This window comes from Schistocerca nitens, chromosome 6 (assembly GCF_023898315.1).
Source record: "Schistocerca nitens isolate TAMUIC-IGC-003100 chromosome 6, iqSchNite1.1, whole genome shotgun sequence".
Lineage (NCBI taxonomy): Eukaryota > Metazoa > Arthropoda > Insecta > Orthoptera > Acrididae > Schistocerca > Schistocerca nitens.
In genome coordinates this window covers 677,667,114-677,694,306 of record NC_064619.1, presented here as the reverse complement: position 1 = coordinate 677,694,306, position 27,193 = coordinate 677,667,114, and the positions used below count along the sequence as shown (strand labels likewise).

The window sequence follows — 27,193 nt, the reverse complement described above, 5'->3', positions numbered from 1 at the left end:
TATATGTGTGGATGGATATGTGTGTGTGTGCGAGTGTATACCCGTCCTTTTTTCCCCCTAAGGTAAGTCTTTCCGCTCCTGGGATTGGAATGACTCCTTACCCTCTCCGTTAAAACCCACATCCTTTCGTCTTTCCCTCTCCTTCCCTCTTTCCTGATGAGGCAACAGTTTGTTGCGAAAGCTTGAATTTTGTGTGTATGTTTGTGTTTCTATCGACCTGCCAGCGCTTTCGTTTGGTAAGTCACATCATCTTTGTTTTTAGATACAACTTTATGTTTTTCTTTACAGTAAGTAGCAGTCTGTCTTTTCCTACAGTGTTGTAAATAATAGTGACAGACAGCTGAAAATAATAATTACTGCTGGAAACTGACACCATGACAATAAATATAGTTTTATCAACATTAAATTCTGGGGATAGTTTATTTACTGCTGTCTGACACGCAGTTGTATGCCAGCCCAGGTAATCCTCCTCATTTCACATTCTGAGCTTGGGACCAGATGGCGATGCAATTATGAAATAAATTGCCTAAAAGTTAATGCTGCAGTTGGAATATCTGGAAGTGAGTGGATTTAGCTGTGAAGGAGTTCTTAGTGACATACTAATGTTTTGCAGATATGAGTACAGTACTTTTATTATCTAGCCTCTCAGATGCCATTACAAATGACTGAATTTTCTAATGAGAAGGGCAGAAAAGTACAGAGGACTAGCACCAATGTTATTTATTTCATTTATAATGATTTCAGTCAAGATCTAAGTGTTGTGATTTATGTTTTCTGAGTGCCTGTATTAAAATTTTCATTAAACAGTGTCATGGGGAATTCTGTTATTGATACTTAGATTTCAGAAACCCTCAGTATGTTTTGTAACTGTGATGTTTAATCTTGGCAAACATGTTTTGTCATTGCTTGTAACAATATAATTAATTTGCCGAAAAATTGTTAATTGTTTTTCAGCATATACCCAGAAAATTCTGACCTTGCTACAACTCTTGGTTTACTTTACATGAAACTTAGGGAGTATCAGAAAGCATTTGAGAAGTTGGGTTCCGCTTTAGCACATAACCCATCTTCAGCAAAGGCATTGTTGGCAATGGGTTCTATAATGCAGGTAACTACCGTAATTTGTATGATGTTCATGTTATTGGGCGAATCTCTTTTGTTTGGATGCAGTCTTTAGTGATCTGAGACGTAATTTTTTTTTTTTTTTTAAAAAACATTAACCTCACAATATCAGTATCATAATCTAACCATGTTCTATATATTTTAAATCAAACAACGGAAAATCCAGGATGGAATGTAACAATGTTAGGGAAAGGAAATTGCTACTCACCATATAGTGGAAATGCTGAGTTGCATATAGGCACAACAAAAAGACTGTTAACAATTAAAGCTTTCAGTCAACAAGGACTTTGTTGAAAATAGATCACACACACACACACACACACACACACACACACACACACACACACTCACTCACTAACACAAACACAACTCACTCACACATGACTGCAGCCTCTGTGTGGCTTCAGTTGGCTATATGCAACTCAGCATCGCTGCTACATGGTGAGTAGCAACTTTCCTTTTCATAATATTGTTATTCATATTGTAAAATTTTTAAAAAATGTTTATTGCTTTTAATGATTTCTTATACCAGATTCCACAACTATTTCAAATTTTTCAGAAAAACTTAACCCAAAAATTTAAGGATTAGTGGTGAGCCTGACTTTCAACAGCAAATGGCATATTCAAATTTTCAGATTCAGGACCTTTCTTACACATCTACATGCCTTTAAAAAGTATGTTGTGTCAATGACAGTTAATTAATTTTTTTAGCATAAAGCAATCCCCCACCCCTTCTTGGTAGTACATGTTATGCAAAATGCACTCATATTGCTAGGGTTAATGAACTCAGAAGAAAGATGAAACAGGAAAGATGAAGAAAAACAACTACTTTCATAAAGAAAATGAAAAATTTACAAATGCAAAATTAACACAGTAAAAGACAAAACTGCTGTATGGGTACTTGGATAGGGCCTTCCTGTGGAAATCCATGACGAAGGAGAGTGTTTTTGGAGTAGTAGTAGCAGGCTCCATTGTATTTGTTACTAGAGTGTCCCTCAAAACTATGTTGTTTAATTGTTTTGTGTGATATTGTAAGGCATAATCTGCAGACATTTGTCTTTGTTTTGTGAAATGTGTGGCTGTCAAGAAATATCAAGTAAATAATTGTACACACTAACAATTTTGCATATTGGAATTATATTTTTCTCGGATAAGAGATGGATGTTAAAGGAAACAAATACTCTTAACTGTAGCTAAGCATAAAATTGTAATGACAAAGAAATGCAAAGCAAATGATCGAAAATGGAATAAAGTAAAGGAAATAAAATAAGAGAAGCCTCAAAATGGTGCAGGCGTTTGTAGTATGAGATGCGCGAGTCTGGGCACCATGTAGGTCCCTGTTTCCAAACAGCCAACAAATGTTGTTGTGTACATTGTGTGATCACGGTCTGCAACTTACTGTTCTAAAGACAGATTGGTATTGGATGTCAAAGATACATTGTGTCGTGGAACAGCAATGTTCCATCAAATGGTGAGGTCGCCAGACAAAACATTAGTACCATGCCACATCACAGTGCAGAGTGCCAGACTGTGAAAGTGAGTTTATTAGTGGCCATTTATAATGCAAAAAGTTAATATGTAGTTTCTGCATTGAGGAATTAGCAGTGACAGTAGCTGAATTTATTTATGGCCAAATTCGTATTTGTAATACATATCCTTGACAAAAGTTACATGGTATGTGTTCTAACTGGGAACACAAGGAAACAAAGGTGTAAAAGAGATACAATTTCTTTGACCCTCATAAAGTCACTACCCACATCAGGTGTTGCTTGTGTAGTGCTGCACAGCAGACCTGGTGACGGCGGTCCTTGACTAAACTGCTTCTAGGGGCCACTTCGTGTAGTTGTGGGCACACTGTTTGAATGCCAGTGTGCACTCCATTTGTCATAGTGACCTGACTTATGTGTATGCTATGAACAGTAGGTGTAATAATTGGTGAGTTACTACACGTCTCCTTCCTTGTGGGGTGTAAGACCAGGTGTCACTGTCTATAATGCTGTGACTGAAGAGACATCTGTGGCATCTGTAGTGGTGCCAGGGGCAGGAAACAAAGGCACAAGAAGTTCCCGATCTGCCAGGACCAGCGAGTACAAATGAAAGTGCACAGGACCGGCAGCAGGGGGCAGGAGCCATATGGATGTCAAGAGTCTATGATAAGGGAACCTTGCACACAAAGCGATGATGATGGACTGCAGTGGAGAGTTTCTGGTGATAGAGACCCAGCTTCCATCCCTACTGACAGTGTTACCTGCTCAGCCCAGTGAGAGGCACTGGCGACAGGAAGCAAATTGTGCCATCGGTGCTGACGAATCCCTCACTGTCAGGGTAGACGGGCACAGCCAGGCCCATTCGACACCCAGAGTGCCCACGGCTGACAAAGAATGGGGCATCGGGCCCGAGGAGGGGATCTTGTGCCCATCTCAGGGAGCAGCTGGTTCCGATAGCATACATCGAGGATCTTTGGTGTGAACTGTGAGGATGAGGCGACCGTGCTGGCAGTGGATGAGGACTTGAATCTGGGGTGGGCACTGTCCAAATACCCTGGCATAGAGTGGTGTGCCAACTGTGATGTTGGCAAAACTGGTGCCACTGGGACATGCCTGCCTGGCAGCAAGAGGTTGAGTAGTGTCTGTGGCTGACAGCCATGCAGGAGCTCAGTGGGATTCCTGGCACCAATTGGTGTCGCTCTGTAAGAGCTTAAAAAATAAATGTGAGGGCCTTATTGGCTGGGAAATTTTCTACATATGTACACATCTGTTTCTTAAATGTTTGGACAAGGCATTCTGCCCCACCATTCGACTGCGATTGGAAAGATGGCACTGTGATGTGGCAAATGCCATTGTGTGTATGCAGGTACTCGAAGGATTGTGCCACAAACTGAGGACCATTGTCTGAAACTGTAATGCAAGGCAAGCCTTCTGTGTTGAATATCTTCACCAGGACCTTGACATGCATCTGCTGTCACAGACGAATGATGAATAACATAAGGAAAATGAGAAAAAGCATCAATTGCTAATAACCAGGGAGTGTCTAAAAAGGACTGGAAAAATGTTAGTGGATTTTTTCCTAGGGCTGTGTAGGGGCCATCCATGGCAAAAAAGCATTGCTTGGTAATGCCTGCTGACCCAAACACTTGCAGCAGGCTACAACAAAGTGTTCCACCTCTGGATTGCTACCCGACAGAAGCACATGGCAGCATGCTGACAGTTTTGTGTGAAAGAGCCCCTCATTGACCCTCGTGTAATAAACAGAGGGTCTCCTGCCACAGAGCAGCTGTAATCACAATGCAGGGAGTAAATCCTTTGATCGACGGGAAAATAACGCCATCCAAGAGGGAGGTTGTGGGATTGAAGGGACCAGACTGCTACAGTCATCGGTCTACAAGAGGGAGAGGTGGTGGTGCAACTCATAAAATTCCAAAGTGGGTTCAATGCCCAGCCCAATAGATAGTTGGACAACCTATGTTGTGTACTGCATATTACCTCCCGGAGCACTGGATCCTCCATTGTAGCAGAGCAGTATGGGAACTGGTGATGGGGAGCCATTCACCATGTGCCTCATCTCTGCATCTAGTTGAAAACCAAGCAGTCCCTCCTGGTCAGACGAGTGATCAGGGCGCATGGTGAGCAGGGAAAGAGCATCCATGTTTGCATGTTGTGATGTGGGACAAAAATGGATTTCGAAATTGTACCAGGATAAGAATAAAGTCTATCACTGCAGTGATAAGCAGCTTTGTCCAGTAAGAACACCAATAGGTTAAACAGAGAAACAAAGGGCTTATGGTCGACAATTAAATGAAATTTTTGCACCATACAACAACACATGAAATTTTTTTAAATCGTAGAGCAAGAGCAAGAGCTTCTTTTCCCCCCTGAGAATAATGTCACTGGGCCAATCTGAGTGTTTTCAACACAAAGGCAGTTGATTCAATGCCATCTGAATGGTGATGGGCCAGGACAACCCCTACCTTGTACTGGGATGTCTCTGTGGCCAGGTTGAAATTTTGCAGGACATTTTACAGTGTGAAGACTATCCTTAAGCCACACCAAAGCATGCTCACAGGGTGCACACTAAACAACAGGAGCACTTTTCCAAAGCAGTAGATACGAAGGGTGGGCGATAGTAGCTGCTCTGGGAATAAACTTGTGATAGTATGCCACTTTTCCCTCAGGGGCTGAGCATTCATTTGGTGGGTATGGATTTGGCAATCCCAGGATTCCTGAGGTGGGGACTGGTAAGTGCTGGCAGTCCTCTGTCGCCATGAGCTACGGACATGCTTCAGAGACCACTATATGGTGTGTCAGAGGGACGTTCTGTCTCATAGGCAATGGGCATCTTGGCTTGTCTGCCTGGACCATGAAGAAGGAAAAAACCTCTATAAAAAGCCCTAAATATCAAGGTATGAGGTGCATGGCTGTGGGGATGGAACATTTGTTAGTGGTAACCTGCCATTCTTCAGCTGTTAAAGCTTACTCAGACATGCAGGGCTCTGTCTGAGCAGACCTGTATTTCCCTAGCTGCTCATGTGACCAAGATAGAACCCTCAAAATTAAATTCTTTCACTCCCAGTTGAATGGGAATCGGCACCCAATCCAGCAATAGGGCTTATGTGGCCCATCCTCCTGACTCAGGGATCTTTCAGAGTACGTACGTTAATGGTAACAGAACACATGTTGCTGGTCAGAATGCATTTTATAATTGTTAAGAGGAAGGCATCTTCGACAAAGTTTCCCTTTTTACATTCAAAAAGGTTTACAGGGAATTGCAGTGAATTTAAAATCTGTCAAGTGATTGTGCACTGAAACACTTGGTAGAAACTTTTAATTTCCAACAAGTAAAAAAAAAACACCAGAAAGTCAATCAGACAATTGTGTTGTGGAATGCTGTTGGTAGTAACTGTTAGTTTCCAACAAGTAAAGAACTTCCAGAAAACTCAATACTTGGGGAGTATGCAATAGAAACTGAACTGCTCAATACCTTGAACTACAGCAAAGGTGTTGTGCCTTGGAGGGATCTGATTGAGATTCTGAGGCAAGAACTGAAAGCTGAGTGGGCCAAAGAAGGCATTGTTGACATGCCAAACATAATGAAAAGGGTGGATGGCAATCTGATCAGACCAGACTCATTTATACTACATTTAACAGCACAAAACTTCCAGACCATGTCATGATAGATTTCCTTTGCCTAAGCATGTGGCCTTATTTCTGCAACCCAGTGTACTGTTTCAAGTGCCAGTGCTTTGGGCACACTATTCTTAGTTGTAAAGGAGAAACCACTTGTTGCAACTATGGTAAGGCCACCCACAAAGGAGTTGGTTGTTCATCTCCTCCAAAGTGTGTCAGCAGCTCTGGGGATCACACAGTCTTGAGTAGAGACTGCTTGAAGAAAGGAAGAACCAGGAGATAAAAACAACAAAGTGCATCCCTTATAGAGAAACCAAAAAGATCTAGTAGGCCATGCAGCTACCCATTTTTGTTGCCTCCTTTGCTTCCATTCTCAAACAGCCAGTACAGAAAACCAATGCTGCTACACAAACCGATGTTTCTAGTGTCATCCCTAGTACCCGCATTTGTCAATGCACTTCTGTACTGCAGATTGCAGATTCAAGATGGTAGGATACCTGCCATCATCAGTACATGCCTCTATCATATAAGCTCCCTGATATTAAGGGAGATTCATGGCACTGAAGTAATCTATCTGGAGCTGAGTGGCTTAACCGTTGTTTCAGTCTACAAACCACTGAATATCCAGTGGCCACTCCAGTCTTACCCTCTGTACCTCAGCCATGTATATACGTAGGTGATTTCAACAGCTGTCATGCCACTTGAGGTTATAAAACGATGACGATAATGGAGAGCAACTAGTAGAACAGGTAGAAGGAAAAAAACTTAGTATTAGTTATGATGCCAAAGAAATGAAAACCTTTGGTTCTGCTAGGTGGCAGACTGGTACCAAACCTGACCTGTGCTTTCTCTCCACTGATTAAAACACACTTCCTTTGAGTCATACCAGAAAAGTCTTAAAAAGCTTCCAAAGAAGCCAGCACCACCCTACAATAATAAATACAGGGCTTTAGATACCTATAATAAATTCCACTAACAAGCAAAGATGGGTTCCAGGAAAGTTAACTGGGATCAGTACACTGGAGGTTGACAGCAACCTATGTTGGATAGCCCCAAAAGTAGAAAGCTACAAGAGATTTGTGGGAGTCATCATTGGTGCATCCAAATGCAATGTACCACGAGGGCTCAGGAAACATTACATCCCTTGCTGGGATGACACAACAAAAAACATATATGCAGAATACCAACAGACTGAAAACCCTAGAGCACTGAATGAAGCCAGAAAGTGGAAATGGATGGACTTGACTTCCAGTTTAAATTTCATTCGTTCAAGCAGAAAGGCATGCACATTATTAAGGAAACTTGGAACTGCAATGAATTTTTGCTGTCAGCAGCCAAAGAAAACACCACCAGAACTAGCATTACTCATCGGATCAAGAGCTAAGAAGGTCTCTATGGACACAACCACCAAAGAAAAGATAAAGAATGAACTGAATGAAGAAATAGCTACCTTCATGATAACACCACCTTACCAGGTTCCTTTAATGAAAGAGAGATAAATGAGGCTATCAACGCAGCAAAATTGTGGTAAGAAGCAGGACTGTATGGGATATTACATGAATTTATAAAACAGACTATGCTGGGGAACATGGAAGAACTTGGGTGAAGAGGTTCTACAGTGATGCACTCAAGTCTGGAAAAGTAGCTCAACAGTTCAGAATTGCACATAACACTAACAATCCTCAAGTGTGAAAAGCAAGTAGACGGCCCCTCAAGTTTCAACCCAGTTGCACTGCTAAGCACATCCTTCAAACTAATGGAGTGACTTATCCTTAGCAGAATTCAAGGAATAATAAATAATATAATTCCAGCATATCAGGCTGGCTTCAGAAGCCAGCACAGCTGCTATGAACAGGTTTTAGCCTTGAGTGCCTACATTGAGGCTCGATTCCAAAAGAAACTAAATACATTAATGGCCTTTGTTGATCTGTTAGCAGCATGTGATACTGTGTGGCTAGCTGGACTACTGGTGAAACTAAAAATCATCTCCCAAGCAGAAACTGACAAAACTTGCGGGCAGTATGTTAACCAACCATTACTTCATGGTTAGTGTTGGACAAAACAGAGTAAGTTATTTACCATAAAAAATTGGCTTCTCCAAGGACAGGTTCTCTTCAACCTGTGTACCAGTGATATGCCAAACACTACTAGCAAAAAGTTTTGCCATGCTGATGACCTCGCTATAGCCACACATACCAGCACACTTCTCCAAGAGTTTCCCTCTTGGGTGACCTTTTCAATCGACTCAACCTCATGTGCCTTAATGCTGGAGCACCCATGTTCCTTACAGGCTCCATGCATTCCTGTTCCCATTTGGACCTCCCACTCTGCACTGCCAAGCTTCCCCATTGTCTCAAGTGGTCCTTTCTCTCCTACACATACGTGAGCGACCATTTCCCATGTGCTATCCATTTGCTGACTCTTGCCCCACCAGCATGTAAATCCAATTGGCAGCTTTCTAAGGCTTACTGAAACCTTTACTCCTCCCTGGCGACCTTCGACGAACGTTTGCTCAGTTGTGATGACCAGGTAGATTACCTTATGAATGTTATCCTAATGACTGCAGGACATTCCATACCTCGAAACTTCATCTTTACCGTGTTGTGTCCTGGTCCCGTCATGAACTGAGGCATGCCGCGATGTGATTTGCATGCAGGAATGTGCTCTCCACGCTTTTAACCATCATCCTACTATGGTGAACGGTCTTTTTTTATAAACAGTTATGTGCATAGTGCCATTGAATTCTTCAGGAGAGCAAAAAAGCTAGCTGGATTTCATTTGCACATTCTTTTAGCAGTTTCAGTCTCTCTCCCGTCATGTGGGGCAACCTCCGTCAGCTCACTGGAACCAAGGTCCATTCCCCAATTTCTGGCCTGATCATAGCAGGTGATGTTATTGTGGAGCCTACTGCTATCTCCAACACCTTGGACCAATATTTTGCAGACATTTCAAGCTCCACCCACTATCACCACACCTTTCTCCCTCATAAATGAGTGGAGACTCTGGTGATATCCTTGTCCTCTCAGGTTTTGTGAATGCCACACTGCCGCCATTGCTATGAGGGAGCTAGACCATGCTCTTACTTCCCTCCGATCTTCCTCCCCAGGTCCAGACCATTTTCAAATTCAGATGTTGTAACACCTTTCACTTGCCGGCAAGTACTTTCTCCTTCATACAGTCACATTTGTGCCTCCCCAGGGGCTCGCCACTCTTTAGCGAGTTTGTGCTTGACTACCATGGGGCCCCAGCCTTTGCAGCATTTTTTTGCCTTGCGTGCTGCATGTCTATCCTCTTTTTTTTTTTTTTTTTCCCCCTTCCTTGGGGAACATGTCAGGGCTATTTTTGTAAATGTATTCTGCGCTTTCGGTAGTTAATATCATAATACTCTCCACTGTTTTTCATTCCTTTTTCCTTTCTTTGTTCACCTTCTCCTACTGTTCCTCCACTTTGGCATTTGAGGTTCCTCTTTTTCTTCTTTCTCCCTGCGCACTCCTGAAGGCTGGCCCACGAGTCTGATGCGTAACAAGTGACCGGGTAACGCATAATTCCCAGCCACAGGCCAACAGGTAGGGTTCGCACGTACCCCCTGGTACAGGCCAGGCCCAGGGAGGCTGGATTACTTGAGCTGATAAGTTCTCAAATTGCTGATTGGTCCCTCTGTCAGCTGTTTGGGAGGTGTGACCTGAGGTGTGAACAGTCACCTAAGGTGGGTGTGCCCTCTTCTGAAAAAGGCCCCCATTTGGAAGGAGCACACCATCTGGCAGTCATGGGGGATTTTCTCACAATGAACCAATCATCTTCACAGTCAATAGCTACGAAACATAAACGGAATGAGGCTAACTATTCAAAGATCCTCCTAGCTGCACCATGGTTCCTCATGGCTTCACATACTGAAGACGGTCAGTCCTTCACTACAGTAAATCAGTTTGTTATTCAGAAAGGTGTTGATGTAATTGCTGGCCCTGTGAAATCCTGTTCTCATTTACATAGTGGCACTTTGCTTTTGGAGACTACTTCAGATTTTCAAGCACTACAGCTGTTTGCACCTTCATTCCTCCATGGGTGTCCCGTTTGTATTGAGGACCATAAAACGCTGAATTCGTCCTGTGGTGTTATTTACACTAGGCTGCTCAATGGTCTGGCCGAGGCTGAAATCCGAATGTACCTCTCTAATTAGGGTATATAGCAATCCATCGGGTGATGAAAAAAGTAGATGCCTCCTTAGTACCCACACATACTCTCTTGCTCACCTTTGATAGACTGGTTCTTCCATCAAAGATCAAAGGAGGTTATGAAGTATCACAGTCAGACTGTATATTCTGAACCCGATGTGCTGCTACCAGGGTCATCGTTACAGCCACAATTGAGAGTCATGTTGACACCTGGTCAAATGTGTAACCTGTGGTAGCAGTGCTCACAAGGGTGATTGTCTGTCTCCTCCTCCCACTGCATCAACAGCAATGGCGACCATGCCGCCTCCTCTTGCAATTGCTCCATGTATCTCAATGAGCGGGCTGTCCAGGAGATCTGGATGAAGGAAAAAGTGCCTTATCCAGTCGCTCACAAGTTGTTGGCTCATTGGAAACCCTGTGTTCTACCATCTCACACCTACAGTACTGTTATTGCTACATTTCCTTCCACAAAGGATGTGGCCATGCAGACATGCAACCTCAAATTTAGCACCGTGGTTGTGAAGTCACTCAGCATCACGGTGGTGTCCCTGTCTCCTCCTCCAGCTGTTCAACACACCACCAAACTTTTGGCTCACAGTGTGAAGTCACCAGCTACACAATTGGCAAGTTGGAAAGAACAGAAGGAATATTCACATGAAGACTTCCTAAGTCCCTCCAGCTAACCAACATCTGAGTCTTTCTCTGCCAACTGGAAACACTCCAAGAAGTCAAACAAATGCAAATGGTCTTCTCCTTCACAGACTTGGAGAGCTTCTTCAATGGTATCACCACGTGATACCCTCGCCTGGCCAACCTCCATGTCGTTGGTGCGCATCATCAACTTTTTTTCTCCCCTGGCCTCTGCAGACCAACAGAAGGAGAATGCCGACACTTCTGTAGATATCATGGAGCAGGACCCTCCTGCCTCCGTGCCCTGCAGCAGCAACTCATTGAAGGCTGGCACTCGGCAGCTGCTGAGGTGACATCCCTTCATTTTTTCCTCGTCATGAATCTCCTCCAATGGAACATTCACAGTCTTCGATCCAACAAAGAGGATTTATGGCTGCTCTTAGAATCACAGTATCAACTTGTTCTCAGGAAAAAAAATTCTGTCCCATGACTGCTTTGAGCTGTCACATTTCTTCCCAGTTCATTTTGACCTTCCCCCTGAGGACGGCATTCCATCTGATGAGGGAGTCATGCTGCTCATAAGACATGATGTTCATAGTCATCCCTTCTCCCTGACTACCCACCTTCAAGCTGTTGCATACATTTTCCTTCCTCACTTGACCTTTTCCCTTTGTACCATTTACATCTCTCCGTCATACGATGTCATCAGGGCAGACTTCCTCCAGCTTATTGGGCAGCTACCTCACCCCTTTCTGCTGCTCGGCGACTTAAATGTGCTCCATCCCCTTAGGGGTTCTCCCAGAACCTATCATAGAGGTGCCCTCTTGGCTGATCTCCCCGATCAACTTAACCTCTTCTGCCTTGACACAGGAGCACTCATGTTCCTTTCAGACTCAGCGCACGTCTGTTCCCATTTGGACGTATCCTTCTGCACTGCCCAGCTTTGCCCATTGTCTTGAGTGGTCCGTTCTCTCTGACACATACACAAGTGGCCAATTCCCATATGCTATCCGTTTGCTGACTCCTTCCCCGCCAATGTGCACACCAAAATGGCAGCTTACTAAGGCTGACTACAGGTTTTACTCCTCCCTGGTGAAGGTCAACGAGCAACATTTCTGCAGTTGTGATGACCAGGTAGAATATTTTACAAATGTTATCCGTACCATCAGAGAATGTTCCATTTCTTGCACTTCCTCTTTACTACGCCGTGTTCTGGTCCTTTGAGGACTGAGGCACGCTGCAACACAATTCAAACACTGATGTGCTCACTGTGTTTTTAACCATCATCCTACGATGGCAAACTGTGTTCATTATAAACAGTATTGTGCACAGTGTTGTCACGTTCTTCGGGATAGCAAAAAAGCTAGCTGGATTTCATTCACTAGTTCTTTTAACAGTTACACTCCTTCTTCCATCATGTGGGCCAACTTCCGACGGCTCTCTGGGACCAAGATCCATTCCCCAATTTCTGGCCTGACAGTAGCAGATGATGTCATCGTGGACCTTATTGCTATCTCCAACACATTGGGTCGCCATTTTGCGGAGATTTTGAGCTCCTCCCACTGTTGTCCTGCCCTTCTCCATCAGAAACGAGGGGAGGAGGCTTGGGCAATATCATCCTCTTCTAAGAATCATGAGTGCTACAATGCTGCCTTTCCTATGAGGAAGCTAGATCGTGCTCTCACTTCATCCCGATTCTCCACCCCAGAGCCAGACGATGTTCACATTCAGATGCTGCAGGCAAGCACTTCCTGCTTAATACATACAACCATATATAGGCAGAGGGCATGTTTCCCAGATGATGGCATGAAGCCACTGTCATACCCATACCTAAACCTGGTAAGGACAAACATCTTCCTTGTAGCTACTGACCCATTTATCTCATCAGGTTTGTTTGCGAAGTGATGGAATGTATGATTTATGTCGAGCTGGTATGGTGGCTTGAGACTCGCAATTTACTAACCACTACAGTGTGGATTTCGAGTCCACCGTTCTGCAGTTGACCACTTTGTCAATTTGTCCACCCATGTCATGAATGGTTTTCTGTGGAAATCTCAGACTGTGGTCATGTTTTTCGGTTTGGAGAAAGCCTACAACACTTGCTAGAGGACTGGTATCTTTTGTACTCTCTACACGTGGGACTTCTGTTTTTCAGGAATTTTTAAAAGACCGAGTTTTCAAGGTATATGTGGGTTCTGCCTTGTTGGACACCTTTATCCTGGAAAATGGTGTGCCTCAGGGTTCTGTCCTGAGTGTTGTTCTCTTTGCTGTCGCCGTTAACCCTATAATGACCTGTCTCCCACTGGGCATCTACAGCTCTCTTTTCGTTGATGATTTTGCCATCTATTGCTGTTCTCCACAGATCTGTCTCATTGAGCGGCATCTTCAGCGGTGTCTTGATCATCTTTACTCATGGAGCATCAACAGTGGGTTTCGTTTCTCCACCGACAAAACTGTTTGTGTGAATTTCTGGTGGTGCAATTGGTTTCTTCCACCATCTATACGTCTTGGGTCTGTTGCTCTTCCGTTCATTGAAACTAAGAAATTCCTGGGCTCATGCTTGATAAGAAACTTTCATAGTCCTCCCACATGTCTTACGCAGCAGCCCACTATATGCAGTCCCTCAGTGTCCTAAGTGTCCTCAATGGTACTTCCTGATGTGCAGATCGCAGATCAAATCACCCTCCTCCATTTGTACCAGTCCCTTGTCCATTCGAAACTGTACTATGGGTGTTTCGTTTATGCATCTGGATGTCCGTCCCTTTTACGCCGCCTCAATACTATCCACCATCGTGGCATCTGTTTGGCCACTGGTGCCTTTTACACTAGCCCAGTTGAGAGTCTGTATTCAGAAGCTGCCAAACTATCACTGTCCTAGTTCCTTGACTTTCTCCTCAGCAGATATGCATGTGGCTTGTCTGCCATGCATAGCCACATATCCTATACCTCTTTCTTCAATGACTGCTTTGATCGTCAATATGGGGCACGTCCTTCTTCTCTGTTACCTCCTGGAATTTGCTTTCAGCTCTCTCTCAGGCAGCTTAACTTCACACTACTTTCAACTTTTCGGTGGGTGCAAACCTTTCACTGCCTTGGCTTTGTGTGTCAGCCTGTGTTCACTTTGGCCTTCATTCGCTTGCTAAGGACACCACTCCAGCCTCTCCCTTTTGCCTTCAGTTTCATGACCATCACATCGAACTGATGGCTCTTTCACATCTAACTGATGGCTCTTTGACTGACCGTGGTGTCAGGTGTGCCATTGTCATTGGCATTGACGTTTTTCAGTTTTGGTTTCGGAACATTGCTCAGTATTTACAGCAGAGCTCTTTGCCCTTTATTAGGCCATGCAGTACATCGGGTAACACAGGCTTTACAATTGTGTCATCTGCTCAGACTCACTCACTGCCCTTCAAAGCCTCTGTGTGCTGTACACTGTCCATCCCTTAGTGCAATGGGTCCAGGAAAGCTGTCACTTTCTCACTCTTGATGGAGCCACTATGATGTTCATGTGGGTTGCCAGTCATGTCAGTCTGACAGGAAATGAGGCTGCTGATGTTGCTGCCAATGCTGTAGTCCTTCTACATCAGCCCGCTAGTTCATACATTCCTGATGTTCTCCTTGTAGCCATCTGTCAGCAGGTGGTGTCACTTTGGCATCACCACTGGTCCTCCCTTCATGGTGACAAGGTCCGTGTTATTAAGTCTCTCCCAGCAGCTTGGACGACCTCCTCTTGACTGTGTCACCATGAGGAGATCATTTTAACTAGGCTGCGTATTGTGCATTGTCTTTTTAGCCATTGTCATTTGTTGAGTGGTGGTCCCCCACCACTCTGTGCACATTGCACTCAACTTTTGACAGTCCATCATTTCGTGATGGAATGCCCTTCCTTTAACCACTTACCTTTCATTTATGTTAGCCTTCTGAGTTATTGGCTGTTTTAGTGAATGACACATGAGCTGTCAACCACATTTTACTTTTTATTCGTCGTAGCAATATGGTGAAGGCCATTTAAATTTTAGTTCTGGACCTCCGTTTGTTTATGGCGTGGTTTATAGACCTTTCTCCCTGTTTTTAGCTGTCTTCACTTCTGTCGATTGAGATCGACATGTAGTCGTTTTGAACTCTTCTTTGTCTTGGTGTTCCACAGTTTTGACATGAGCACATATGAAACTAGTGGTTTTTGTGCCCTAAAACAAAACAAACAAATAAACAGTCGCATTTGTGCATATGGTACGTTTCCCAGATGCTGGCATGAAGCCACTGTAATACCCCTACTTAAGTCTAGTTAGGACAAACACCTTCCTTCTAGCTGCTGCCCTATCTCTCTCACCAGCTGTGTTTGCAAGGTGATGGAAAGTTTTATTCATGGTCAGCTGATATGGTGGCTCGAGTCTCACAATTTACTAGCCATTGCACGGTGTGGATTTTGAGTGCGCCATTCTGCAATGGACCATCTCATCACTTTGTCAGCCCATGTTATGAACAGTTTTCTGCAGAAATACCAGACTGTGGTTGTGTTTTTGGATATGGAGGAAGCCTACAACACCTGCTGGAGAACTGGTATCCTCCGTACTCTATACATGTTGGGCCTATACATGTGGGGCCTCCATGGCCACCTGTCGCATTTCCTTCAGGAATTTTTAAAGTACAGAGTTTTCTGGGTACGTGTGGGCTCAGCCTTCTTGAACACCTTTATCCAGGAGGAAAACTAGTGGTTTTTGTGCCCTAAAACAAAACATAATCTTCTTTGCTATAGCCATTGACCCTATCATGGACGGTTTCCCGCCAGGCATCTCTGGCTCCCTTTCCATTGATGACTTTGCGACCTGTTGCAGTATACCACAGACCTACCTCCTTGAGTGCCATCTTCAGCAATGTCTTGATCATCTTTACTCATGGAGCATCGACAATGACTTTTACTTTTCCACTGACAAAACCGTTTTATGAATTTCTGGCAGTGCAACAGGTTTCTACCACTGCCTTTACGCCTTGGACCTGTTGCTCTTCCATTCACTGAGCATATGAAACTCCTAGGGCTCATGCTGGACAGGAAAATTCTTGGTCCTCCTATGTGTCTTACCTGCCTCCACGCTGTACCTTGTCCCTCAGTGTCCTACGTGTTCTAAACGGTACTTCCTGGGGAGCGGATCAAACCACCACCCTCCTCCATTTGTACTGATCCCTTGTCCATTCAAAACTAGCCTATGTCTATTTCGTTTTTTCATCTTCACATCCATCCATCTTACACAGTCTTAACAAAATCCACCATTGTGGAACATGTTTGACCTCTGGTGCCCTTTACATTAGCCTCGTTGAGAGAGTATTCAGAAGCTGCTGAACTGCCACTGTCATATTGGTATGATGTCTTCCTCAGTGGATACACATGCTGTTTGTCAGCCATGCCCCACCACCCGTCCTACGCCTTCTTCTCTGATGCCTCCCTTGACTGCCCTTGACACAGTGGGGCAGGCTCTTCTTCTCTGTTACCTCCCAGAGTTCACTTTTGACTACTACTGCTTCAGAAACTTAACTTCACACTACCTTCCAAGTTCCCAGTGGGTGTGAACTGTTCACTGCCTTGATTTTATGTGGCAGCCCATGTTTATCTTGGACTTCATTCGCTTTCTATGGACACTACGCTGAATTTGATCTGTCACTGTAAGTTGATCCTTGCATGCAACTTAGTGATAGCACCTCTCTGTACATTGATGGCTTTAAGACTGGCTGTAGTGTCAGGCATGCCTTCATCATTGGCACTGACCATTTTCAGTGTAGGATTCCAGAACATTGCTTGATTTTTACAACAGAGCTCTTCACCCTCTGTCAGGCCACCCCCTATATCTGGTGACACAGGCTTTTCAATTTTCATATGCTCAAATTCTGTCAGTGCTTTTCAGAGCTCTGTGTGGTATACACAGTCCATCTCTTAGCACTGCAGGTGCAAGAAAGCTTCCACTTGCTTGCTGTTGAGGGAGCCACTGTGATGTTCAGGTGGGATCCTGGTCACGTCAGTCAGTCTGACAGGAAGTGAGGCTGCTGACTCTGCTGCCAAGGCTGCTGTCATCCTACCTTGGCCTGCTAGTTCTTCCAGTCCTTTGGATGAGTCCTACGTTGTTGTCTATTTGCAGGTGGTGTCACTTTGGGTTCATCACTGGTTTTCTCTCCATGGAATAAGCTCTGGGGAACTAAACCTCTCCCAGCAGCTTGGCCAACCTCCTCTCGGCCCTCTCATCACGAGCAGATCATTATAGCTAGTTTGCATATTGGGTACTGTCCTCCTAGCTATCACCATTTGTTAAGTGGTGATCCCCCACCACTTTCTGCTTATTGTCATCAACCTTTGAAGGTTCATCATTTTCTGACCAAATGCCTTTTTTTTCTTACCACTTATTTTCCAGTGTATAGGTGCTGTCTGAGCTATCAACTGTTTCAGCAAATGTCACGCTGGTTGTAGTCCACATTTTACTTTTTATCCATCATAGCAATATGGCGAAGGACATTTAATCTTTGGTTCAGGACCTCTGCTGTCTCTGAGGTGTATTTTGTGGACCTTTCTTCAAGGGGAAGTCTTTGTTTTTAGCTCATTGCTTCTATCGATTGGGCTTAATGTATAGTCGCTTATTTAACTTCTTTTACTTATTCGCGCTTTAAGGTTATGACATGGGCACTTATGACTTCAGTTATTTTTGTCCAATTAAAGAGAGAAAGAGAGAGAGAGAGAGAGAGAGAGAGAGAGAGAGAGATGCTGTTTTGATTCCGCGCCTAACAGGATCCAAAGGTAGGGTTCGACCAAGTTTATTTCTGAAAAGTATTGATGCCAAGAACAAGGACGGGCAGAGGGTTGAGTGTGATATGTGCCATGAAATAGTTTGTGCAACTTAACTCTCGGGCAAACAGATCTGAAAACTCAGAAGACAAGGGACCCATTTCATGAAAAGACATGTGGTCCAACACTAGATGCATCGCATCCACGATAGAAAAACTAAAGGAAGCAAAGGCACCTAACCCAAACAGATTTTCAGTGCTCACATCATTAACAATTATGTGTATAATGGAATGGACTACTGACTTGTAAACTGTGTCAGCTGTGGCTTGGCTGAGAATAATAGGAATCTGCTGTTGGTTATAGCTTGCCAAGTGACACTCGACACATGTCAGTGGTGGTGGGGACCCCAGCCTGGTGTACGTTTTTATGTTGAGTAGGAGCACTGGTGCCCCCACGTCAACTTCTAGGATTAATGGCTTATCCATCACCTGCGCTTCAATGAAAAATTTGAAAAATTGTTCTGGCCTGCAAACAATGGTGAATATAACAATGAAACATTATGAATATCATGCCCATTGATTCCTGCAGTGACTCTTTGGGGGGGGGGGGGGGCTTAAAGATTGACGTACCGTTGCTATGTGACCTTTTTTTGTTTGGGGCAAGATACCCAGTACTTGGGTCAAGCCACGAGCTCATGCTGTAGGAAACAAGGAGGACACAAAGAAAGTGGTGTTCACTGTTCCTGTTGCCGACAACATGTTTGTCCATATCAGCCCAATTGATTGGCTTGCACACTATCAACAATGGCAACATAACTCCAACCCTGTAACTGGCGGCCCACAGCATGGGAGACATTGAACGACTGTGCAATGTTCAAAACCTCTTGTAACATAGGATACTCAAACTGAAGGGCAAGTTGATGCACCTCCTTATCTGAGCCAGGATGAAAGATTGCATCTCTGATCATTGTGCACACATAACACTGAACTGGCATGACTGTGGCCATAAAGCTTGGTCACGTAAGCTTGATACAGTTTCTGTTTGTGACATTGTTAGAATTCACCACGTGCAGCAACCATATGCATATGCTTGTGGTAATAGGATAGGAAACAACACACAGTGCCAAAGAAAAGTGGCACTGTTTCTTATAGAAGAGGTAACTGGCACAGCAAGTGATACATATGAGGCGGTATCCACCATAAGGAAAGAGCCTCAAAGACCTCTGTGGCGGCACCTGAGTCTGTGTCAACATAGCTAACTACTGATCCAACACAGCTGTTGCAGAAGGGACTGGAATAAAGCCTCCATGGGAGAGTCGAATGGCAGAAAGACTACAGAATCTGAAACCTGCAAAAATTCTACCCTTGATGTAACTACTTGTGTTCTAATTAGTTACACAAGGAAACACATGAAAAAGAGGTACAATTTACTGGGTCACAGGATAACACCCATAAGAAAACAGTGAAAGTAGTTTACATTTCTCGAAGACATTAATAACTGAGGTCCTTGAGCCCCATGCACGCCCATATAAAGATGCTATCCACATTAGGTGTTGCTGGCATGGAGCTGTGTGTGCAGAGCAGACCTGGTATGGTGGTGAGTGACAGAGCTACCCCTGGTGACCACCTCAGGTAGTTGCAGGTACACCGTTTTGAGTGTTGGTGTGCACTATGCTGCTGGCTAAGCGGCTTGACTTACATCCGCTTTGGGCAGTAGGTATAGTAATCAGCGTGTTACTGCAGTATGTTCTACACAAGGCAAGGACCTGAGTGAGTGGAAGAAATATTGAACAAACCTTTCACAACTTCAGTATTTAATTGTTCAAGATAACATATGCATATAAACAGTATAACAATAATTAGAAGGCAGCACACACTTCCTTTACATATCATTTTCTTTTGTGGCAAATAACTTTAAGGGGGAAAAAAAAAAACTGAAATTCTATCCCTTAATGTAGCTAGCTCTTTCACTATTGAAACAAATTTTGTAATAAAAATGCTTTAGGATGACCATGTGCATTGTTGGATTTTTTGTTAGCCTGTGTATTGTGAATATTTCTCTTTCAAATATTGACTCCATCCCGTGGGAGAACACTTACAGGAAAACCATTGACACAATTGAGTCAAAATCTGAAACAGAATTGTCAGTGAAGTACAACACTTAGCACTGAAAGCACATTTGTTCAAGGCATCAATGTATAGATAGAACAGAACTGCCCCCGGGATGGAGAAAACTGCTGCTCATACAAAAATAGAATATTTTAGAGTAGCAAACATTACAAGCAGAAGAAATTTTGAGAATCTTCTAGAAATGGTAAATACTGAATAAAAAATATTTGCCGGTGATCAGATTTGAACTGGCAACATACAGCACACCAGACAGTGATGGTAACCACTGCTTCTCACTGTGTGCAGTACAGCTCATGGCAGTATCTAATTCTCATGCAACCTTCATATGAAAACAAAGAAAAAAATTAAATTAAGAAGCCCAAAAAACTCAACGTACTTGACTATAACGTAAGTGTAGTGAGATTAAGTTCAGTCACTCTCATTATACCACTGTTTGCTATGTTCCATGCCATTCTATTCCATTAATGTTTGTTGTGAGACCCACCATTTCAAATACATTGTGGGCTGTTTTGACATGAATGTCTAGGTCATAAACAAATGTTCAGTGGTAATCAGCTAAAGTTGATTCTTTAATTTGTCATACACACAAAGTTTGGACCTGTATCACTCATTTTCTCCCAAATAGATTTTTTCTGTGTTCACAATGTAAGCACTGACCAAGGTGGCACAGAAGTTAGTATAATGAACTCACATTCAGGAAGATGACGATTCAAATTCCAGTCAGGCCATCCAGACTTAGGTTTTCCATGATTTCTCCTAATTACTCAAGGCAAATGGCACGATGTTCCCTTTGAAAGTGGATGACTGAGTTTCTTTCTCATCTGTCCTTGATTTGAGCTTGTACTCTGTCTGTAATAACCTCATTGTTGACAGGATGTTAAACTCTGATGTTCCTTCCTTCCTTTTTCACAATTTAAATGCTGAGCTTTCAGTAAGAGTTAATGGTCACACACAGTCTATACTGATGATACTCAGTATGCGATAGAGTATACATTGCAACACAATAGTTACTTCTTTGATTCTGGCTTGACCATGTGATCAGTTTGGATTCTGTGCTCCTGAACCTGCACTGTGTAGCTACACTGGTACAGATCTCTACTGCAGGTTCTTGACTGCCATGATGCACCACCCATAACTGATCAGAATTTCTTCTGTTATTGTGTAACTGCTTTCTACTATACTGCTCCCCACCCCATTTTGAAGCATTTCCTATTCTGTTTCCATTACTTTGTCTCCTTCATAAAAATTTGCTTTGTGTCTCTTTTATCATTCTCATATTTTGCTTTTCTGCAGTTGACATTTTTTTAATGTTTATCCCTTATATCTGATAAATAAATCACATTCTATCTTCATTTGATTGGGTTTTCAAATCTCGTCTGATGCAGTCTCCAACAGTCAGTCTTTCTTTCTCATCCTGCCTGGTAAGTCTCCCCTGACCCAGGATTCTGGACAACTTTTCCGAACTCTGCCCCCTTTCCTAAACCAACTCTGCCCCTTTTCCTAAACCTCACCAGTCCTTTTCCTTCACCTCTCTTCCTTCCTCTTCAAGCCTTCTGCCAGAAGAAGGAGCGAGCCACTGGCTCCAAAAGATTGCCCACTTTAATACCCTTACGTGTGTGCTCCCCTGTGCTTTCTGAGTAGATTTTTTTATCTATCCAATACATTACATTTGCAAAAATTAATTGTTTATATTTGATGATAGCAAAGAAGGGAAAGCAGAAAGGTGGAAGGGGTATATAGAGGGTCTATACAAGGGCGATGTACTTGAGGACAATATTATGGAAATGGAAGAGGATGTAGATGAAGATGAAATGGGAGATACGATACTGCGTGAAGGGTTTGATAGAGCACTGAAAGACCTGAGTCGAAACAAGGCCGCGGGAGTAGACAACATTCCATTAGAAGTACTGACGGCCTTGGGAGAGCCAGTCCTGACAAAACTCTACCATCTGGTGAGCAAGATGTATGAGACAGGTGAAATACCCTCAGACTTCAACAAGAACATAATAATTCCAATCCCAAAGAAAACAGGTGTTGACAAATGTGAAAATTACCGAACTATCAGTTTAATAAGTCACAGCTGCAAAATACTAACGCGAATTCTTTACAGACAATTGGAAAAACTGGCAGAAGCCGACCTTGGGGAAGATCAGTTTGGATTCTGTAGAAATGTTGGAACACGTGAGGCAGTACTGACCTTACAACTTATCTTAGAAGGAAGATTAAGGAAAGGCAAACCTACGTTTCTAGTATTTGTAGACTTAGAGAAAGCTTTTGACAATGTTGACTGGAATACTCTCTTTCAAATTCTTATGGTGGCAGGGGAAAATACAGGGAGCGAAAGGCTATTTACAATTTGTACAGAAACTAGATGGCAGTTATAAAGAGTCGAGGGGCATGAAAGGGAAGCAGTGTTTGGGAAGGGAGTGAGACAGGGTTGTAGCCTCTCCTTGATGCTATTCAATCTGTATATTGACCAAGCAGTAAAGGAAACAAAAGATGAGTTCGGAGTAGGTATTAAAATCCATGGAGAAGAAGTAAAAACTTTGAGGTTTGCCGATGACATTGTAATTCTGTCAGAGACAGAAAAGGACTTGGAAGAGCTGTTGAACGGAATGGACAGTGTCTTGAAAGGAGGGTATAAGATGAACATCAACAAAAGCAAAATGAGGATAATGGAATGTAGTCGAATTAAGTTGGGTGATGCTGAGGGAATTAGATTAGGAAATGAGACACTTAAAGTAGTAAAGGAGTTTTGCTATTTGGGGAGCAAAATAACTGATGATGGTCGAAGTAGAGAGGATATAAAATGTAGACTGGCAATGGCAAGGAAAGCGTTTCTGAAGAAGAGAAATTTGTTAACATTGAGAATAGATTTAAGTGTCAGGAAGTCATTTCTGAAAGTATTTGTATGGAGTGTAGCCATGTATGGAAGTGGAACGTGGACGATAAATATTTTGGACAAGAAGAGAATAGAAGCTTTCAAAATGTGGTGCTACAGAATAATGCTGAAGATTAGCTGGATAGATCACATAACTAATGAGGAGGCATTGAATAGAATTGGGGAGAAGAGGAGTTTGTGGCACAACTTGATAAGAAGAAGAGACCGGTTGGTAGGACATGTTATGTGGCATCAGGGGATCACAAATTTAGCATTGGAGGGCAGTGTGGAGGGTAAAAATCGTAGAGGGAGACTAAGAGATGAATACACTAAGCAGATTCAGAAGGACGTAGGCTGCAGTAAGTACTGGGAGATGAAGAAGCTTGCACAGGATAGAGTAGCATGGAGAGCTGCATCAAATCAGTCTCAGGACTGAAGACCACAACAACAACAGCTTCATTCTTCAATCATTTTTATTATTCATGTAGTCTATAATGTGGCATACAGGCATAAGATCCAGTACATTCCTCTATGGAATTTAATGTTCATAGCAAATTTTTTGCTCATTGATTTTTGTTGTGTTAATGCAGCAAATTTCTGATATTGGTGTGGGAAGCTCAGTCAGTTGAGCATTGCCTGTGAAGGCAAGGTTATGTGGATTGGAGACCCAATCTGGCACACTGTTTTAGTCTGTCTGGAATTTCCAAAACTGTGCACACTCGATTGCAGAGTGGAAGACTCACTGTGTAATTATAAGATGCACTTTACATTTGATGTAAGGGTAGAGGTACGACTTATGTAAACAAGGGTAGTCTGCTATGGGAGCAGCAACATATTACAGCTTTCCTTGTGTCATTTGGTTGCTGATATTTCAGGCTATGTAGGACTGACAGCAACATATTTATCATATTTTTCTAACCAAAGGAATAAATACATTGATGGGTGAGAAGGCAATCATTCTTATCCAAATGAGAATAGCGTTGTGTGTGAATAGTAGACTCCATTGAGATGGCCTGATGATTACGAAAGTAATCTGTCCATCATCATCAAAACAATCAGGAACAGTTTCCACCATTGTTTTGGTCTGTTCAATATATTAACCTCACAATTTTCCTGTATTTTCTGAAGTGCTGTTCCACCACCAACCCGTTCCAGTCCTCTCCTTTTTTCTGAATTCTTGGTCTTTTGCCCTAGAGCTTCAGTTCATGCATTTTTCTTGAAATTCTATCGCATGTTATTCTCTTAACACATCCGTACTGCTTAAGACTTGCAGGTTCTATCCACTGTTTCTAAGTGTTTCTGTACCATCTCCCAGTTTCTTAATTTCGTTGAGTTCATCCTTGATACTCCCCCTCTGCTACTGTGAAATTTAATTTTATATGCCTGTATCTTGCTGAAGGAGATCAGATGTGGAAGTGACCACAAAAACTGAATATTTCTTTCATGCCCCACAAAAATAGCAATTTCCCCCACTTTCAAAAGTGTTGGTTTCTTAATATTTGCACTTTTACTTGCCTTAAAATGTGCGTAGCTTGTGGCCTCTTGCTGTAGTCACTTGCTCTTTTGGTTCAGTGATGCTTGGCAACCAGAAAAATGGATTTTTCTTGAGTTTTGTCAGTCACTTTGTCAGAAAGATTCCACATATATGTTGAAGAAAGCCGTGACAGATAACAGAGCTTATAAACACACTACTTTATTTTTTGTTGTCATGAATTAAGATTTGTAAAGATTGCTTTCTCCATTCCTGATAATATCAGACATTACTACATATGATGTCTGTGACTTTAGCTTTTCAGTTTTGTTTCCATGTTTGTGGTGTACAAAATAAAAAGAGTGAAGAAATTTAATATTAATCTTAAGTTCTGTAGCAATCAGTTTAAAACTGCAACAGTTACCAGGGATGCTGTGGAAGATTGATCTGTGCAACAAGAGAAATCGCCATGTAATAGTATCAAATGCAAACTTCCTTTTATGTGGAGACTCTTTTGGCCGTTACGTGTAGTTAAAGACAGACAATATTTTAACATTCAAATAAGAAAGCTGAAGTGAAAAGGTCATGTCCAGAAGTGAATCGGAACGAAGTAAAGACATTAATGGAACCACCTTTCAAGTGGAAAATGTATAAAATGGCCCCAGCCCCCTCCCCGTAAGAGGCAGTCATATTGTGAAAGTTAATAAAATATTGTTTATGGTAGTGTGTCATAAAACTTTCAGGAGTGTTAATTCCAATTGCTTTATTGTTACTCAAAAAGGCCTTACTTTCATTTGTTTCAGGACCATAAAGACTGTGAGGTAGCACTATCAAAATACAAAATTGCTACTCAGTATGCACCTGAATCAGCACCATTGTGGAGTAACATTGGAATGTGCTTTTTTGAAATGAAAAAGTTCATTGCAGTAAGTCATTGTGGTATTACAAATACAAAATGCAAGTTCAGTGTACTGTTCTGTTCTCATTTCTTGTCTTTTCTTCCTGCCCATTCATTGCATTTTGTACAACCTTCACAGAGCACAGACTAAACACCTCGACCTTGTCATCGTGTATTAATATTTTCATCATACCACCCTAATTTTGATTTTCTTTGATTTTCTGAGATCAAATACAGGTAATTTGAATAGCAGGTTGGTCCTTGCAGTGAAACAATGCCCAAGGTTTCCACTATCAAATGTCAGTTTGCATCTGTGCTTCATATTTAATGACCTTATTGCCAACGTGACATTATGTGGTAAAAGTTTTTCCATTGTTTTGTTGAATCTTCTTATTCTGTCAATGATCCCAATTCTAAATTATTTTCTCCATTCTCTTCTCAATTGTTTTTTGTCCCTTCTTATTTATTTAGTGTTATTTTTCGTCTCTGTCACCATCTTAAAAATCTTATTGGCTCCAGTATAAAGAGTACTACCCTTTTTTCCTCCTGCTTAATAATGTGTAACTAATTTCCATTGAGCACTATTTGTAATTTGGTTTGCCACTTCTTAACTCAGCACATTACTTTCTTTTTACAATTATGACTTATGTATTTTCAGGCCATCAGCTGCCTTAAGAGAGCAAATCACCTGTCTCCTTTTGATTGGAAAATATTATACAACCTTGGACTGGTTCATTTAGTGACACAGCAGTATGCATCAGCTTTTCATTACTTGTCTGCATCGATAAATCTCCACCATAGATATGGGAATGCATTTATGCTGCTTGCTCGTAAGTTTATTATACTGAATTAGTTATCAAAATATTCAATGAATTGTACACTATTTATAAAAAGCTAACTAGTGGCACACAGTGACATTGTTTCAAGGAATATGAATTGTTCAAACTGTATAATTTTGTCACAGAAAAGAAGGGGAATCTGAAATGTAGTGGAAAAATATTGGCCAGCTATGAGTAGGACTCCATACAAACTTTATTATGTATATATTATAAAATGGATAGATTGCCACTCACTATACAGTGGAGATGTTAAGTCGCAGACAGGCACAACAAAAAGTCTGTTTGTTTAGCTGTCTTTTTTTCTGTCTGCAACTCAGCATCTCCACTATGTGGTGAGTAGCAATCTATCCCTTTCATTGTATTGTAATTATGTATACAGACAGTTCATCCATCCTGGGAATTGAGGATACTGACAGTTTTTGCTTGTTATTGACATTCATACTGGCAAGATATTGGTCCTGAAAATTCAGTTTTTTGAGAATCTTTTAATTATAATTTTGAAATAAGACAACAAATGACAAAAAAATATTGTTTTATATGACATAATTACATATTTACACTTTTCAGATGTTTTTTCTTTACTTGCACTGTAAAACATTGCTGTTTCTGTAATATTGATTCTAGGCCAGTGGGAAGTACCCTATAGGTTTTGATGAGCAAATTTCTGGCTATCAAAGTATGTGACATAAATGGCCATATGTTGTGATTACGTTGACTTAGAAGCTTCAGCTTCAATTTTTTGCAACAACAAACGATGTGTGACAAATTTCAACTTGATTCAACTACTTGTTCCTGAGAAAATGGGTTTGTAAGAGTGATATAACTACTTATTCCTTAGAAAATGGGTTTGTAACAGTCTGACAGACAGATGGACGGAAAACAAAGTCATCATATAAGGGTTCCATTTTTACTGATTGAAGTACAGAGCCATAAAAAAGGCTAAAAAGCTAATAACAGACTTCTGTGGATCAGTATTTGCTCCCAAAAATTTTTATATATCCAAGAAACTAATACTTATGACAGGATAGCAAACAGGATTGTTTAAAAACTGACACAAATGGCAGCTTTTAGAACTAGAGATTTCTTCATTTGAGAAAACTGTGGAATTGGACTATTTGGGGATTAAGTGAAAAGTCATTTGATATCCTGTGTGAAGACACTG

The 27,193-nt window shown here is 42.1% G+C and overlaps 1 protein-coding gene across 1 annotated transcript in view; it reads left to right on the top strand.

Moving 5' to 3' along the window:
• The window catches only part of LOC126262458 (Bardet-Biedl syndrome 4 protein-like), a 135,837-nt gene that overhangs the window by 50,067 nt on the left and 58,577 nt on the right, over window positions 1-27,193 (top strand). The window contains exons 6-8 of the mRNA XM_049959114.1: window positions 955-1,108; window positions 25,098-25,220; window positions 25,851-26,022. Coding sequence (XP_049815071.1) covers window positions 955-1,108; window positions 25,098-25,220; window positions 25,851-26,022 — 449 coding nt within the window. The remainder of the gene's footprint in view (window positions 1-954; window positions 1,109-25,097; window positions 25,221-25,850; window positions 26,023-27,193) is intronic.